The following is a 15,782-nucleotide window of genomic DNA, read 5'->3' on the forward strand; positions in this document are numbered from 1 at the left end:
TGATTTGTTTATTTGTTGCTTCCAGGAATGCACACACTTCACGAAATCTGTTTTATCTGATAAAACAATATCGACTATTACTTCTAATCTTATATCTATAGCAAATAGATTCAGCGAAATCATAAAAACAAACACACAGGACAAAACAGTATTACATAATGCAGAAACGACAATTAAAGAAACATCTTCTTGGTTATATTCAGTCAAAGCTTTTCAAAATAAAGTGGAGACAGTTTATTTAGTGGCATTCCTTGATCTAGCGAAACCTATTCAAAGCTCCTTATCACAAATTATCTACAGTGTTACAACAATGACTGATTTAATAAGACAGCTTATGGCGAAAGTCGAAAAAGGACCAGATTTGCAAAATGCTCTTACTTCGTTATTGGAATACCCTAATGCTATCCCAAGCAAATGCGCTAGAGAAAAACATTTCAACAGATTTGTTTCGGCAAATTTTATGCAACTCCTAAATACAAATTTAACTGCAGCAACAGAAGATTCCTATCTGGAATCACAATGTTTAAAGTATGTATATTTTAGTGATACTCACGTTTACAATGACTTAGTAATTTCAGGTGACTTGGTGATTATTTATAAAATATTTTCACAGGGTCCTCAAAATGAACTTATCAGAAATTAATATGTGTTGCATGGCATCACAACGCATTGATGAAGTCTCAATAAATGCGGTATTGACAACATTTAATGCACTCGTTAAAGCGTGGGAGAAGCAACAGCAAGATATTGAAAAGAAAAAACAAGATGATGAAGCTTTATATGTTACCAAGTAAGTTGAGGCTGATTCTGCAATTGTCAAACAATTTAACCAACTTAAATTATATTAAATTCAAAAATCTTTCAAAATTCCAACAGATCTAAATGCGAGGACGAAGATGAGGAAGCGATCGCTAACGAAGAAATACTAGAAATGTTTCCATCTTATTCAGACTCTGATTTCGGCGAATTTAAACCTCCAACACTCGAGCAAAAGAAAATCAAAGCACCTACAGAGAAACCAAAACATTTGATAACTTCCGATGATGTGTCCCTCATATACAAATGGCATTCCAACTTTGTTCGCAACATGACCATTACAGATTGGTTACCCAGCCCTAAAAAGATGGTAGGGAATGATGTACTTAGTCCATTGATATTGCGATATCCTACATTTAGCAGTGTTATTCAGGAAGCTTGGGAAGCTCTGGATGCTGACTTTGAGGGTAGATTGTCTCCGAGCTTTTTGGTTATTGTCTCCCATATAAAAGCACAAATCGATGGCAGTGGTGAGTAATCTATGTTCTATTTGTAAATTTTACGCGAGGCGTCTTCTGATATTTTTTAAATTATGGCCAGGCTTCGTCAGGCAACTTTATAGACTGTAGTGGTTTTCAAATGCACAGGCCTTGTCTTGTGTATCTGAAATTGTCTGAGCATGAAGCATAATTTTGTTATAATATTTTCTTCAGGATAATATTATCCTCAGTTGCCTGACGCTTAACTTCATAGAAACCCTTCGCCAGAGTTCTTTAAAGTTTACTTAAAGGTCTGGCAAAGGCTTCAAATTTTTAATGATCTTTTGCATGACACAGAGATAACAAAAAATACGGTTTATTTTTGGACTATTCTGTGCAATTTAATCCTGCTGATCCCAAAAGTCGCAATGCTGCAAACTCCTTTGTTACCTACATCAGAGCATGGACTAAGAGACACTTAGCTATAATTAAAATTGCCAGGCAATTGATTGCTCGAAAAGATTAATGTTTTTTTTTTAAATTATGCATTATAGATGCAACCAATCAAAAGCCAGATTTCTACCGTTCTGCTTGGGTCGCTGAGACAAGGGAGTGTGTTCCCTTATTGTACAAAGTCAGAGAAAGCACTGCAGAGTTACTTGAACAGTGGCCGGACTTCCCTACTCTTAAAGATGTAAGTTAAATAATTTGGACTTTAACTCTTGTCTTCAAAACCCCTATTATGCAACCATTTTGTGTACTATATTATATAACCCTGTATGTGCTATACGGTCTTTGAGCGTTCAGGATTCATCATTATTAGCACTACAATGCCAGGCTAATTATCACTATCAGGTATCATGATTGTGACCGACAGCTAAAGCCCTCTCCAAGCCATAGATAGGGGTGTACACCAACTTCCCAACTCTGGACTGAGAACTTTTACTGGGAATTTCTTAAAACGAATGTCCGACCCAAGACTTAATCCCAACAATCTGTGATCCGCAGCCACATAGACTAATAACTGGACAAAATCGGTTCAGTTAATCCAGTGATTAACCTCACAAACTTTACCTCTTTATAATAAAAAAATTAAACAGTAAAGGACTGAGTACAAATCTAAAATCTAAATTCATTTATTTCAAGTGGGCTTAGTTTACCAGCACTTTTGAAACATCAAAGATGACTATTTGTAAAGACTCTCACACTCTCTACTTGCCTTATATTATAAATAATATTATCATGTTTATCCCAAAATTTCAGATTATCGTTATAGTAGACAGAATACTTAGCTTTCCAACCACAAGTCCAGTTTCCCGATTCTTAACTGGTCTGGAACTGCTAAGAGACAAACTAGAAGAATGGAACAAAAATGCTCACAAGGGAAACAATTTAATAGACGTTTCTTTATCTGTGGGCCAGCAGATCATTAACTGGCGGAAATTAGAAATGAACAATTGGAAAGAGTGCTTAAATAACGTGTGCCTTAGGTAATATATTTTATTTTTTAGGGATCTGTACCTCAAAAGTAAAAAAACAGAACAGTGTGACCGTCAAGACCTTTAATCACAAGAACGCGTAGATGAATAGGGTTGAAATTTAAACCATATATATATTCAGGACCCTTGTAGAAAGTCTCTTGAAGCTGTAATTAGTTGTTTAATTCTTAAGTAATTTAAGAAAATACGGTCGTTTATGCCGCAAAAAAACGTATATAAGTCAACACAAAGGACTCAAAAGTTATACGCTACTTTTCGTTGACCTAGTATATGTTTAATAATACAAGGGAAATATCTGAAACTATACATTTTATATTCCCCTCCAACTAGTCTTAAAGGACTGTTTTAGGAGTGGGTTGAGCAATTAGTCCAAGTTTGTTACGAGTCGATGGTCGATTACTCACAGAATCATCTTTTTTTTATAGAAAACAGTCTGAAGCCCACAAATATTGGTTCTACATGTATGCGGCAATCAATTCTTACTTGGACCCTAGCACTGAAGATACTGTGACATCTTCGAGGATTATCTCCGTGCTAAAAGACTTTATGGAGACATCTAACCTCGCTGAGTTTGAGGTCAGGTTGGATATGGTCTATGTGTACCATTGCCATTTAGTGCATTTGGAACATAGCGAAAGAAGAGGTAAGTGTAAAGTGTATGTTTAACTAAAACTTCTTTACGCACGTGTCGGAAAACGGGTTGACATCAGAAGTGAATTATTATATCCACTTCTAATGTCAACCCGTTTCCGACAATAATTGTGTTTTGCTCTTCCGATCAAAATGCATTTGTTGGGTATGCCTGCCCAATTTTTCAGTTATGTGCATTTTAAGAAATTCAATATCACCTGTCTCAAACGGTGACTGAAAAACATCGTGAGAAAACCTGCATACCTGAGAATTTTCTTAATTCTCTACTTGTGTGAACTCTGCCAATCCACATTGGGCCACTGTGGTGGACTATTTGGCCTAACCCCTCTCATTCTGAGAGGAGACTCGTGCTCAACAGTGAGCCGAAAATGGGTTGTTAATGGTGATGATAATATTTTTTAGATGAGCTTATATCCATACTATGGAATACATACAACTACTATGCTCAGTTTTCACCGCAAGTCGCTGCTCAGTTGAAGGAGAAACGAGCACCAATAGAGAAAAAACTGAAAGACTTCGTCAAAATTTGCACCTGGGACCGAGACCTTAGCTACTGGAGCGTTAAAGATACTGTGGAAAAGGCTCATAAGGCCCTCCACAAGCACACCAAGGAGTTTGAAGTTAGTAAAGCATATTTCAATTAATTGAACATTATTTAGAATGGCATCAAATTAATTTATTTATCACCCTAAGACCCAAGTTAAACGACTTCCATTTAAACGGCGTTTACAAAACTGGCCTGTTTAATATTAAACATAGTTTGAACAAGGAGCTCTTTTTTACTGTTCACCAGACGCTTTTTGACTCTGGTTTCTTAACCTAGCTATTGAGAACGGCGAATGAACGCTCTATGAGCAATTTATTTATTATCTATAACAGCATTGAAAACTTGCGAGGAATTCTCCCCAAATGGCGGGGATTTTTTGGGTAATTGAAACATATACTTTTTCCCAATTCGGGTAATTTCCGCTTCGATTTGTAGTTATTTAGAAAAATATGTACTGGCATTTACTCCATTCGGGCATCGGAGCTGACACACGCTTTTTTTTATCCCACAGAAAGTCTTAAAAGAAAGCGTAGGCAAATATCTAGTGGACAATACAAGTGAAGTTGGGACGGACCACGTGGGTATATGGGATCGACCGAAGAGGGCCACTACAGCGAATGCTGCCACTGGTGGAGCGTATATGATTGACCCTCAAATATATATTGTACTGGCTAGAAACATAAAGGTAAGTCATACATAAAGTATGGCTATGTAGTTATTACTTGTCAATGACATCGAAAATATTGCTGTTCTCTTTCGTTGCAATTAAATGAAAGAGAGGCCGATATTTTCGATTTAGTCGCTTTTAGTCGACAATGTCTTCTTCGTCATGGTGCGTATCCTAGGTCTACTGGTAAACTTAGAAGAGTATATACGAGTAAAATTATATTATATGACTAGTACAATAGATATGAATTGGAAACATAATTACAGACTTTTTCTTTTTTAAATTTTGGCGTGTTACATTCAAAAAAGTCTACTCCTTTTCTTGAAATAAATCCCCCAGACGCGGTGCTTATGTCTTAATGGCGCTCATTGTCTATTATTTTGAATAGAAATGGTTTGCAAATCAAATTACATTACGAGGATATGAACTGATTTGTTATTCTCGAACCTTTGTTTAATTTCGTTGTCTGACTTTATATGTTACTTTTTTAATTACGTTTACTACGTTTACTATGTTAATTTCTAAACTAAGGTTTCTTATATTCCAGAAATATATTGATGAATCTGAAAACCCTTGCCCAATAATACCAGATGGGAGCCTTTTATCCAAAATCCCCAATTTACTGAATAAAGCTAAGGCATTGTGCAAGGACACCATAACAAATACTGGGTATCCTTCTTTGGTGCAAGCATTGGACGATTTTGTGACCATGGTGATTGAAACCAGCGCACATTTGGGTTCTCTAGAGGTAAGATTTTAGACATATTCGTAGAAATATGTTAAATGATTTTACTCTGAACACATAGGCTACTTTTTATCCCGGAAAATCAACAAAATTGGGTATTTTTTTTTAACTGCAGTGTCATTTTATATCTATAGTGACATCAGAACGGTTAAAGCAAAATATGTCTTTAAATACATAATCTATCTATAGTGAAAAACTCAAATAAAATTGCTTTAAGGAATCTAACTATGTTTATAAAAATTAAGTTTTTGTTCTATCTATTGTTTTCTATATCCAGTTCTGTTTCAATGATTAGGGCTGCACTATATGATTTGTCTTGTTTTATGTAACGAATAGTCTCAAAACTACTCATCATCATATCAGCCGATGGACGTCCACTGCAGGACATAGGCCTTTTGTAGGGACTTCCAAACATCACGATACTGAGCCGCCTGCATCCAGCGAATCCCTGCGACTCGCTTGATGTCGTCAGTCCACCTGGTGGGGGGTCGGCCAACACTGCGCTTACTAGTGCGGGGTCGCCATTCCAGCACTTTGGGACCCCAACGTCCATCGGCTCTTCGAACTATGTGCCCCGCCCATTGCCACTTCAGCTTCGCAACTCGTTGAGCTATGTCGGTGACTTTGGTTCTTCTGCGGATCTCCTCATTTCTGATTCGATCACGCAGAGATACTCCTAACATAGCTCGTTCCATCGCCCTCTGTGTGACTCTAAGCCTTCTTATGAGGCCCATAGTTAGCGACCAAGTCTCGGAACCATAGGTCATCACTGGCAACACGCACTGTTCGAAGACTTTTGTCTTCAGGCACTGAGGAATTTCGGACGAAAAGATGTCGCGAAGCTTCCCGAATGCAGCCCAGCCGAGTTGGATTCGACGGTTCACCTCTTTCTCGAAATTGGACCTACCTAACTGGATCATATGTCCTAGGTATATGTATTCGTCTACAATTTCGAGTGCAGCGTTCTCAACTATAACTGGGTGGAGCGATACATGAGCATTACACATTATTTTTGTTTTGCCCATGTTCATTTTCAGGCCCACCTGTTGAGAAACGCTGCTGAGGTCATTGAGCATGGTACTAAGGTCATCCAGAGTCTGTGCCATGATGACTACATCATCCGCGAACCGCAGTTGAGTGATGTACTCGCCATTGATGTTGATGCCAAGTCCGCTCCAGTCCAGAAGCTTAAAGACGTCTTCCAGTGCGGCGGTAAATAGCTTCGGAGAGATCACATCTCCCTGACGCACTCCTCGCTGCAACTGGATTGGCCTCGTAGTCTGATCCTGAATACGGACTGACATAGTGGCGTTTTCGTACAAGCACTTCAACGCTTGGATATACCTGTAATCAATTCGGCATCTCTGCAATGACCTTAGCACAGCCCAGGTTTCCACCGAATCGAAGGCTTTCTCATAGTCCACAAACGCTAAGCAAAGTGGCTGGTTATACTCGTGAGTCTTCTGTATAACCTGCCGCAGCGTATGGATGTGGTCTATGGTACTAAAGCCTTTTCGGAAACCGGCTTGTTCGGGAGGCTGGAAGTCGTCAAACCTATTAGCGAGACGATTCGTAATGACTCTCGAGAACAATTTGTAAACATGGCTTAGCAGCGAGATGGGTCTGTAATTCTTCAGCAAGGTGTTGTCACCTTTTTTGAAGAACAGAACCACCACGCTCCTATGCCACGCCTCAGGCGTCGTGCCCTCGTGAATCAAAACTACTAGACCGATTTAAAAAATCTTTCATCAATAAAAAGCAACATTATCAGGCAGTAACTTAGGCTATATTTCATCCCCATATTACCACGAAAATAGGAACTAGGTTCTATTAGTTTTTAATATTAAAAATTCAGTTTTTGATATCCTTCTGTATTCCAAAGGTCGACACAACAGCCGCAAAAGATAAGCAAACCTCCCAAGCAAAGAACATTGTACAGCAAAAGCGGAAAGCCCTTGCTGACTTATTCAAATACCTGACAAAGACAGGTCTTAATTATCGGACTGGATTGGTGATATTGTCTGCTTCTGAAGAGTTGTACGACTTCACTATACCGCCAGTGGATTTGGACGTGGCTATGAACTATATGAAAACCAGGTATGTTCAGAATAAATAGATAGAGAAAAATTGATTTATTTTGCTATTCTTCGTGAAAATCTATGAAATTCAAGCAATAACGTCATCCACATTTGACAGAAAATCCTCTATATTTTTTCTCATATGTTTTATTTTAAAACTGGAATAGTTGTTGCTTGGATTCGTCCGGTTTTTCATGAAGTTTGGCAGAATAACTAATTTATTCTGCCCTCTATTCAATAAATTGATAATAATGAATTTGTTTTTTTGTTTTGAAGTAGAATATGTACTGGAAATTGGAATCCATAGGATAGTATTATAACAATTAAAAATGTTAAAAACAAGCTTTGCAAGTGAGGGTATTTGGAGATAACGAAACTAATTAATATTTTAAATTCCAATATTTAGAAGATACATTGTTTCTAAAGCAGTTTGATATTATGGTTTACAAAAAAATCAAATAAAAACTAAAGATTTGCTTTTTCATGACAAAGCATTTTATCTCTATATTCTTACTCATTTGTGTGTGATACTATTTCATATTTCCAATGTAATTTCAGACGATGTGATCCTACATTGACACTTTTATGGTCTGGCTGTGAAAAATATTTCCAAAAGAATATAGCACGTCATAGATTATTTAGTGCAGCACTACAGACACCTCACAGTGATCTGGGATTGCAAAACATCGACCGGTGCAAAGGATTCGCCGCTCAACTATTGGTATGTATACAAAACTACATAAAAAACATACATTTTAAAAATAAAACTATAATCTACTTGAAAAGATACAGATATTTCAAATTTAATAAAACAAACTTAATTTTTGCAGAAAATCACGAACAATCAAAAGAAATCAATATCCAAATATGCAAGATATATTTATGAATTACGCAATGTTACTACAAATCTCACAAATGCCCTTGACGCTGATATTGGTGAAACAAATATTACAACTGTAAGAGAAAAACTCGATATCTTAATAGAATGTTACGCCCATACAAGCATTATGTTAGATCAACTTGGTATCGTACTTAAATCTGTACCAGAAGATGCTATGAATACAGAATCTGTGCCAGAGTTTGATACTGTGCTCTCAGAATCATCATTGGCAAAATGTTTTATGAATAATGATGAGTGGCGTGAACTTTATAAAAAAGTTAAAGCAATTATATCGGTTGTGGATAAGCAAAAAGTGGCGTTACATAAAATTGCAAATTCTATACCTAAGCAGATAGGTGAAGTAAAACTTTTACCAAACATTTCTCAAACTCATATCGATGTTGTTAACGACGCTAAAAGAAATTTAAACATCCTAATTGAGAGAAGCCAAGCATTTTTGCAGGAATATCAATTTAACTTTAAAACGAAAATATTTGAAGATTTTATTCCTAAACATCCTGTTTTAAGATGTGTTGAAAATTTGATACAACATTTGAATAATACATCAAACGAACTTGATAAATTAGATGAAGCTGTTGACCAAGATATGAATGAAGATTCCACTGATGCAATTATCAAACAAACAGAAGATATTGTAGCTACAATGTTACTTACCATACAGTCATTGTACAAAAAACATTTACCACCTGACAAAAGTATGGACAATGTATTGAATGCTATCGACGAATTGATAGAAGGAGAACACAATGAAAAAGAGGAGTCGAAAGAAATATTAGAAGATAAACATTTGAAAGAATTGTTGCATGAAAAGCTATCGCTTGATTCTAGAATGCTGCAGTTGGATACTTTGATAAGCAAGATTCGCTCTTTATTGGCCAATTACGTGCAATTTATTGCCACAAGAAATGATACAGAGAATATGAAAAATGTTGTTATGAGATTAGTGCCAATATTAGAGCAAACTGTATTATTTGTTCAGTATTTCCTGTCCCAAAAAGTTGCGGTTCACAGAGTTTCTTGCAAAATGCTTTCAGTTTTATTAAAGATATTTTCTGACCTAGCCATTAAAGGGTAAGTCAACATTTTTATTTGTCTGTTTGCAATTACTTAAGTAATTATTTTAATATCTAAAATTCGTGTTACTAGATTTTGCAAGCCTTCTGGTCTAGATATGGAAGAAGGTGATGGTGACGATGGCCCCGGAAAGCTTTCAAGTGGAATGGGATTGGGAGAAGGTGAAGGACAGAAAGATGTTTCCGATAGAATAGAAAATCAGGTGGGTGTTCTGCTGATATGATTATATTTTTCTAAAGTTTATTCAATTAATGAATAATAATGAAAAAAAGATTCTTAGTATTTTTACACAAACTTACTAACTCAGTAGTTTATTATTTGTATCGATTACCAAAATTCTTATTTTATACTTTAACTCATTTATATACGTAATAACTAAATGCCCCCATTTATTATGTAGGACCAATTAGACGATGCACATAAACCAGGTGAAGAGAAGAAAGAAGACAATAGAGATTGCAAAGAAGAAGAAAAAGGGGTTAACATGACTGATGATTTTGACTCTCATTTACAAGATGTTGAAAAAGGTAACGCACACCATGAACAATTATATTTATTTTATTTATCAGTAAACTTTGTTTGGCTATAAACACACACACATTCATTGTACTGCGTATCTACTGTAGCTATAAATAATGTATTATACTTAATGCAGATGGAGAGGATTCAGATCAAGATAATGAAAATGATGACACAGACAAACAGATGGGCGAAACTGATAATGCTGCTGAAAAGTAAGTACATAGCGATTACACAAGTACTAATTATAGGAAATTTAATTCTTACAATGGTGTCAATAGTATTTTAAATTATACCTGCTACATTTCGCAAACCACATATGACTGGTGTACAGTGTGAAACATGCAATAATGGTGGCAATTCTAAGTTAACTCAGAGCATATTCTGACACTCACATAATTCACAGGTTAGATCAGCAAATATGGGGCTCTGAAGACGAAGATGATTTAGATGAAGAATCTAACAAGAACGAAAAAGAAGAGCATGGTAAGGGAGAAAGTACGGGTGAAAAAGAAATGGCTGCTAAAGAACAGGAACAAGGTCAGGATGATGGTGCAGACGGAAAGGAAAAACAAAAGAAGAAAGATGTCAATGAAATGAATGAACCTGAAGTTGATGATGATCACGTAAGATAAAAAACTATTAATATGTGCATTCTTTAACGCATTTGTTTTTTTAAGCATCTTCACAGTTTTACTTTAAAAATACATATTTAAATTTTAAGTTGCTTTATATTAATAAAAGATGCTTTTGTTCTATATTATTTGAGTATAACATGGTCTATATAACATTTTTCAAATTTCAGATTGATCCATATCACAATAATCCTCAACAATTACCAGAACCGGAAGATTTTGAACTGCCGGACAACATGAACATAGATGGTGATGAAGAAAACGATGGAAATGTAAGATACATGTTTACAGCTATGCACATCCCTCAAGGCATCTTGAAAAACATCAAACAATGTTTAATTTCTTATATCATCTGTCCCTAATACTTAATACATACATGTTTTTAACTCAATTTCTATTTCGTTAGGATGGCGAAACTGAAACAGAAAATCCATTTGAGATAGATGCCATGAAAGAGTCTATACAAGAAGAGCAAGAAGAATCTAAAGAAAAAGAGGATAAAGACAATAAGAATGGACTTGAAGTTTCCAGCGATGAAGAAGTTGAAGGAAATGATGATCTGACTGATGAGCAGGTAAGTGTTTCAATATAAGCCATTTCTCTAAATTTCGATTTAATACAAATCGTTAAGGAGCAAAGTAGGGTTTTACAGCCAGGAAAATATGATTCTAAACCCTCGGACGTCAAAAAACCGCAAAGTGTCAAAAGACCTGGTCAATTTAGAAACTCTACTAAATTGACCAGGTTTTTCGTTACTATTGACGATAAGTCGCCCGCTAACCGCGGTTTATGTATTGTGTGTAAAAACAATAAACATGATCAATATGTATATTTGATTCATACTACAAAATGTTTAATCTAACTAAATACTACAGATTGTATTCACAAAAGAATAGTATTTTCTATGTGATAGATGAATTAAATTGAATATAAAAAATAAATTGTAATTCACTTATTATAAACTATTTGCAGAACAAAGAAGATATCGAAAATAACAAAGAGAATGAGAATGAAAATGAAGATGATGTTCCGAATGAAGAAAATGATGATTCAAATGCTAAGGAGGGTCAGGATAACCTCGAAACTGAAAATCTTGACTCAGAGTTACAAGAAGAAAAAGTCGAAGAAGAAAACTTGCCAAAGAATCCTGAAAATATAAACGAAGAAGAAAAACTACAGGAAAAAGAGCACGAAGCCAACCCGCAAGCGAACCCTTCTAATGATGATCCGACGGCTGAGGATAAAGTGGAAAATGCTCAAATGGAGAGAGGCACCAATGACAATGTTGAAACTAATTCGGAACAGGCGAAAGATGAAGAAGCTGCACCTTTTGTAAGTATATTTATTACTAGCGGACGCCCGCGACTTCGTCCGCGTGGAATTTAGTTTTTCACAAATCCCTCGGAAACCATGGATTTTTTCCGGGATAAAAAGTAGTCTTATGTGTTAATCCATGCTATAATATATCTCAATAACAAATTTCAGCTAATTCGGTTAAGTAGTCGAGGCGTGAAAGAGTAACAAACATTCATATCATTAAAATCATCAGTATTCGCAAATCTCGGAATACCATGGATTTTTTCGGGATAAAAAGTAGCCTATGTTATTCCAGTGCAAAATCCATTTCCATTCTAAATTTTAGCCAAATTGCTTTAGTAGTAATGGCGTAAAAGAGTAACAAACATCCAAACGTACGTCAAAACTTTCGCGTTTATAATATTAGTAGGATTATATTTGCAATTCAATTCTTCATAATTCATTATAGTATTAATAGGATTATAATTAAAATCATAACTGATTTTGGTTTTAAACGATGTTCGAAAACCTAAAAATCCTCAAACCTAAATAGTTCATCACTGAATGGTTTTTAAAACGAGACAATATTACGATTTATTTTGCTCAAATTGTATAATTTGATCGTAAGTAAACTACTCATTAAAAGTAAGCTTTGAACTATCATCTTTATCATCACCATATTCATCCGAGAACAGCCGGGAAACTTCCACTGCTGGACATATGTCTCGTGCATGGACTCCGAACACCAGTCTCGAGCCTTATAGCATCCAGCTCCCTCCAACCTCCTTGGGACCCCTACGTCCATCAGCTCTTCGAACTATGTGCTCTATCCATTGCCACTTTAATTTCGCGACTCGCTAAGCTATACGGCGCTTTTACTTCTTCTGCGGATCTTCTAGTTTCTGAATAGGGCGAATGTCATTCCCATACATTTTCTAATTATTGAAGCGTTTGCGATTGTAGAAAGAGGATCGCCACATGGCTACAGGGTCAGATTACACAGAGATACTCCAAGAGTAGCTTGCTCCATCTCAGTCGAGTGACCCTGGGCTTTTTGAACTATGCTTAAACTAAATTTAAACACACAGGAACAGGCACAGGAGCAAGTTGGTGAGGACATACAATCAACTGGGCGGTCTGAACTAGACAAAAGCGACAAAGGACACCGTGGCAATAAGGATGCTACTAGATCGGAAACTTCACAAGATAAAGAAAGGAAGCAGTTTGAAAATAAACCCGGAAAGACTGACCAAGAACGGACTTTGGGTAATTTAATTTACTTATGGCACAGAATAGAGAATGATACAGAACAAGCCGCGCCGTGAAACCGGTAAAACCCATAAAAAAACGAACGTCACGCGAGCGTTTCTTTGAGATCCGCTGTATGTAATGTTGCTGTCTTTTTTATAATTTGTATTTTAAAGGAGATGGTCCAAAATTATATGGAGCTCAGAATCAGTCATTGTACCCTGGCGGGAATAAAAGCAAATATTTTTTTTTTAACTATTTTTGATTACACAAATCTACGTATTTACTTTAATTCTTCCGAAATAATATTCATTCTCCTCAGAAATGCAACATTATTAAAAGTAACAATGGCGGATTGATGAAGTTTTCAATGCAGAACATGATTTGACGTTTGCTGTCAATTGTCACGTCATAGTTGCTTTAAGAGCGCCATCTTGATATAACTCGAAAACTTGGGTTTTAATTTTATTTATTTCTTTTTATTTAGTTAGATTTATTCACTTATTTAGATTTTAATAAAATCCTTGTATTTTTTAAATTTTAATGATACAGGGTACAAGAGTGGACCTGAAATAGACCATCTCCTTTGCAAGGAATTGAAACAGTTGTGCAGTAGGCCACTAAATGGCGCTGTTTCAATTCCTTGGAGATTTGCTATCGTCACAGTATGAAAACATTGAAAACTGCCACTAGGCACACAGATCACAGATTAAATAATTGTCTTGATATATTTACAAATATATCTAATTAGTCTTAAATGTTAATCAGGCGATGTCAATGAAAAGAAACACAAAAATGCGCGCACTTTGAATGTAGAGAAGGAAGACGCAGAAAATGAAGGTGGCGATGCAGACAACGAACACGACAAAGAAGCGGATGCTTACCAACACGTGAAACAGGCTAAGAAAGATGATCTGCAGGTACGTAAATTATATGAATTATATTTCACTATGATGCATATAAACTATATTTTATTTGTAAATCTTTTTTATTAACATAATGGTAAAACATAAAGGTTAGATGGGTCCAAACTGGATACAAATAAGACAAACCAGAAATTAAATGGCACAAATAGGAGGAGACCTTTACTTGCAGAGAGGGGTTCCTACAGAATTCCACTACAATATTAACATACTTAACTAAACTAAAAGCACTAACTATTAAAATAATAAACTACTATTTTTTTATACTAATACAACTAAACTAAATTTAACGTAACTAGACTTTGTTAACCTTCATTTTACATTGTTGCCGTGACGCTAAGTAAGGTATAGCTATCACAGGTTTTCGTTCTTTAAGAGAGCATTTTCACAAATAAAAACTAATTTCTTGAACTGAATATGTAGCGCGTGAAGCGTAATATAAATTTGATTTTTAGGTATTACAATATACTTCTATGTATACAGGTGGTTGATGCCGCGACAAAAGAACAAGCAGACGAACAACCTACGTTGCAGGAAGACGATGAAAAGGGAGAAACATTGAAGGAAGACGAAGAAGTAGCAATGGACGTGGATGAAGATGATATTCAGGTAAACTATGAGAGATTCAGGGATCGATCTGAAATATTAGTCTAAAGTTGTTAGTAACATAACTCGGAGACAATTTAATTGAAATTTAGAATAATTAAAACTTTGAGAGACAAACTTTGAAGATTATAATATGATTAATCATATATAAACATACAAGGACAATAGATAATTATTGTAAGGAGATATTTTGTTTTCTTAAATCCTAGGTCGATAAGTCTGAAGAGTTAAAATCAGAGAAAGTAAAAGATGGACGGGATAAAGATCAAGATAAAACCGGAAACAAAAACGAAGGTGGCGATGAAGCAACCGGTGAAACGGGCATTGAAGTAGAGGGAGATACTGTGTTGACGTCTAACGTGCCTCGAGGACGGGACACTACTTATCATACTAAGTATGTAGAAACTATTTTGTCTCTATTCTTTATCTTATATCAGTTTATTCCCTGTAGTCCGTGAATGACATAATAAAATACACTTATAATAAAGATTGCAATCGATGTTTATTTATAATTTTTACAAATATGTAGCAAATAATGGACCTCGGTATTCCAGACTTAGTCTTGCGTCCTCCGTAAGTCGTAAATAAAAATATTTCTACTGCAGTTTATCACAAATCTCGCGGAATTTTCTGGGACGAATGTAGTCTTTTCGTTGTTCAATAATCTCCCACTGAAAGTCCCAATTAAATCGGTTCAGCTATTTCAGTAATTAGCCCTGACAGACAGAAAGACAAAAATTAAAAAAGAAAATTTGTTTTAATTCTAGTGATTTTGCAATCACATACAAGGACAGACACTTCAATATCATTTGTATGAAAGTGTAAACTTTGATGTTTGATGATTACAGGCTCGAAGAAACAAACCAACAAGTTGAAGACATAACCATGGAGCAGTATGTAAGTCTGAGACAGTGGCTCGAGACCGGCGCAGTTCGCGGCAGTACTGAGTCGACTGCCGTTTGGCGCTCCGTGTGGAGCGACTGTAGCGACGCAGCGCGAGCGTTGTGCGAACGACTGAGACTGGTGCTGGAGCCCACTGGACGATCGAGGAGAGCTGGTAAGACACTTTAATATTCAGAGCTCGTCTAGGAAAACGTTAGTCTAAGACAGTGGCTCGAGACCGGTGCAGTTTGCGGCAGCACCGAGTCGACTACCGTT

General features: G+C 36.0%; 1 protein-coding gene across 1 annotated transcript in view; it reads left to right on the top strand.

Annotated features, from left to right (window-relative positions):
* LOC112053051 (midasin) overlaps positions 1–15,782 on the top strand; it is a 32,761-nt gene that overhangs the window by 13,658 nt on the left and 3,321 nt on the right. The window contains exons 15-38 of the mRNA XM_024092321.2: positions 26–528; positions 614–790; positions 877–1,286; positions 1,790–1,929; positions 2,499–2,725; positions 3,160–3,377; positions 3,788–4,005; positions 4,444–4,617; positions 5,147–5,347; positions 7,227–7,441; positions 7,981–8,143; positions 8,253–9,394; positions 9,470–9,599; positions 9,798–9,924; positions 10,053–10,131; positions 10,323–10,542; positions 10,722–10,823; positions 10,958–11,125; positions 11,524–11,883; positions 12,936–13,113; positions 13,864–14,015; positions 14,502–14,627; positions 14,834–15,018; positions 15,473–15,681. Coding sequence (XP_023948089.2) covers positions 26–528; positions 614–790; positions 877–1,286; positions 1,790–1,929; positions 2,499–2,725; positions 3,160–3,377; positions 3,788–4,005; positions 4,444–4,617; positions 5,147–5,347; positions 7,227–7,441; positions 7,981–8,143; positions 8,253–9,394; positions 9,470–9,599; positions 9,798–9,924; positions 10,053–10,131; positions 10,323–10,542; positions 10,722–10,823; positions 10,958–11,125; positions 11,524–11,883; positions 12,936–13,113; positions 13,864–14,015; positions 14,502–14,627; positions 14,834–15,018; positions 15,473–15,681 — 5,824 coding nt within the window. The remainder of the gene's footprint in view (positions 1–25; positions 529–613; positions 791–876; positions 1,287–1,789; positions 1,930–2,498; positions 2,726–3,159; positions 3,378–3,787; positions 4,006–4,443; positions 4,618–5,146; positions 5,348–7,226; positions 7,442–7,980; positions 8,144–8,252; positions 9,395–9,469; positions 9,600–9,797; positions 9,925–10,052; positions 10,132–10,322; positions 10,543–10,721; positions 10,824–10,957; positions 11,126–11,523; positions 11,884–12,935; positions 13,114–13,863; positions 14,016–14,501; positions 14,628–14,833; positions 15,019–15,472; positions 15,682–15,782) is intronic.

The sequence above is a fragment of the Bicyclus anynana genome, chromosome 20, assembly GCF_947172395.1.
Source record: "Bicyclus anynana chromosome 20, ilBicAnyn1.1, whole genome shotgun sequence".
NCBI lineage: Eukaryota > Metazoa > Arthropoda > Insecta > Lepidoptera > Nymphalidae > Bicyclus > Bicyclus anynana.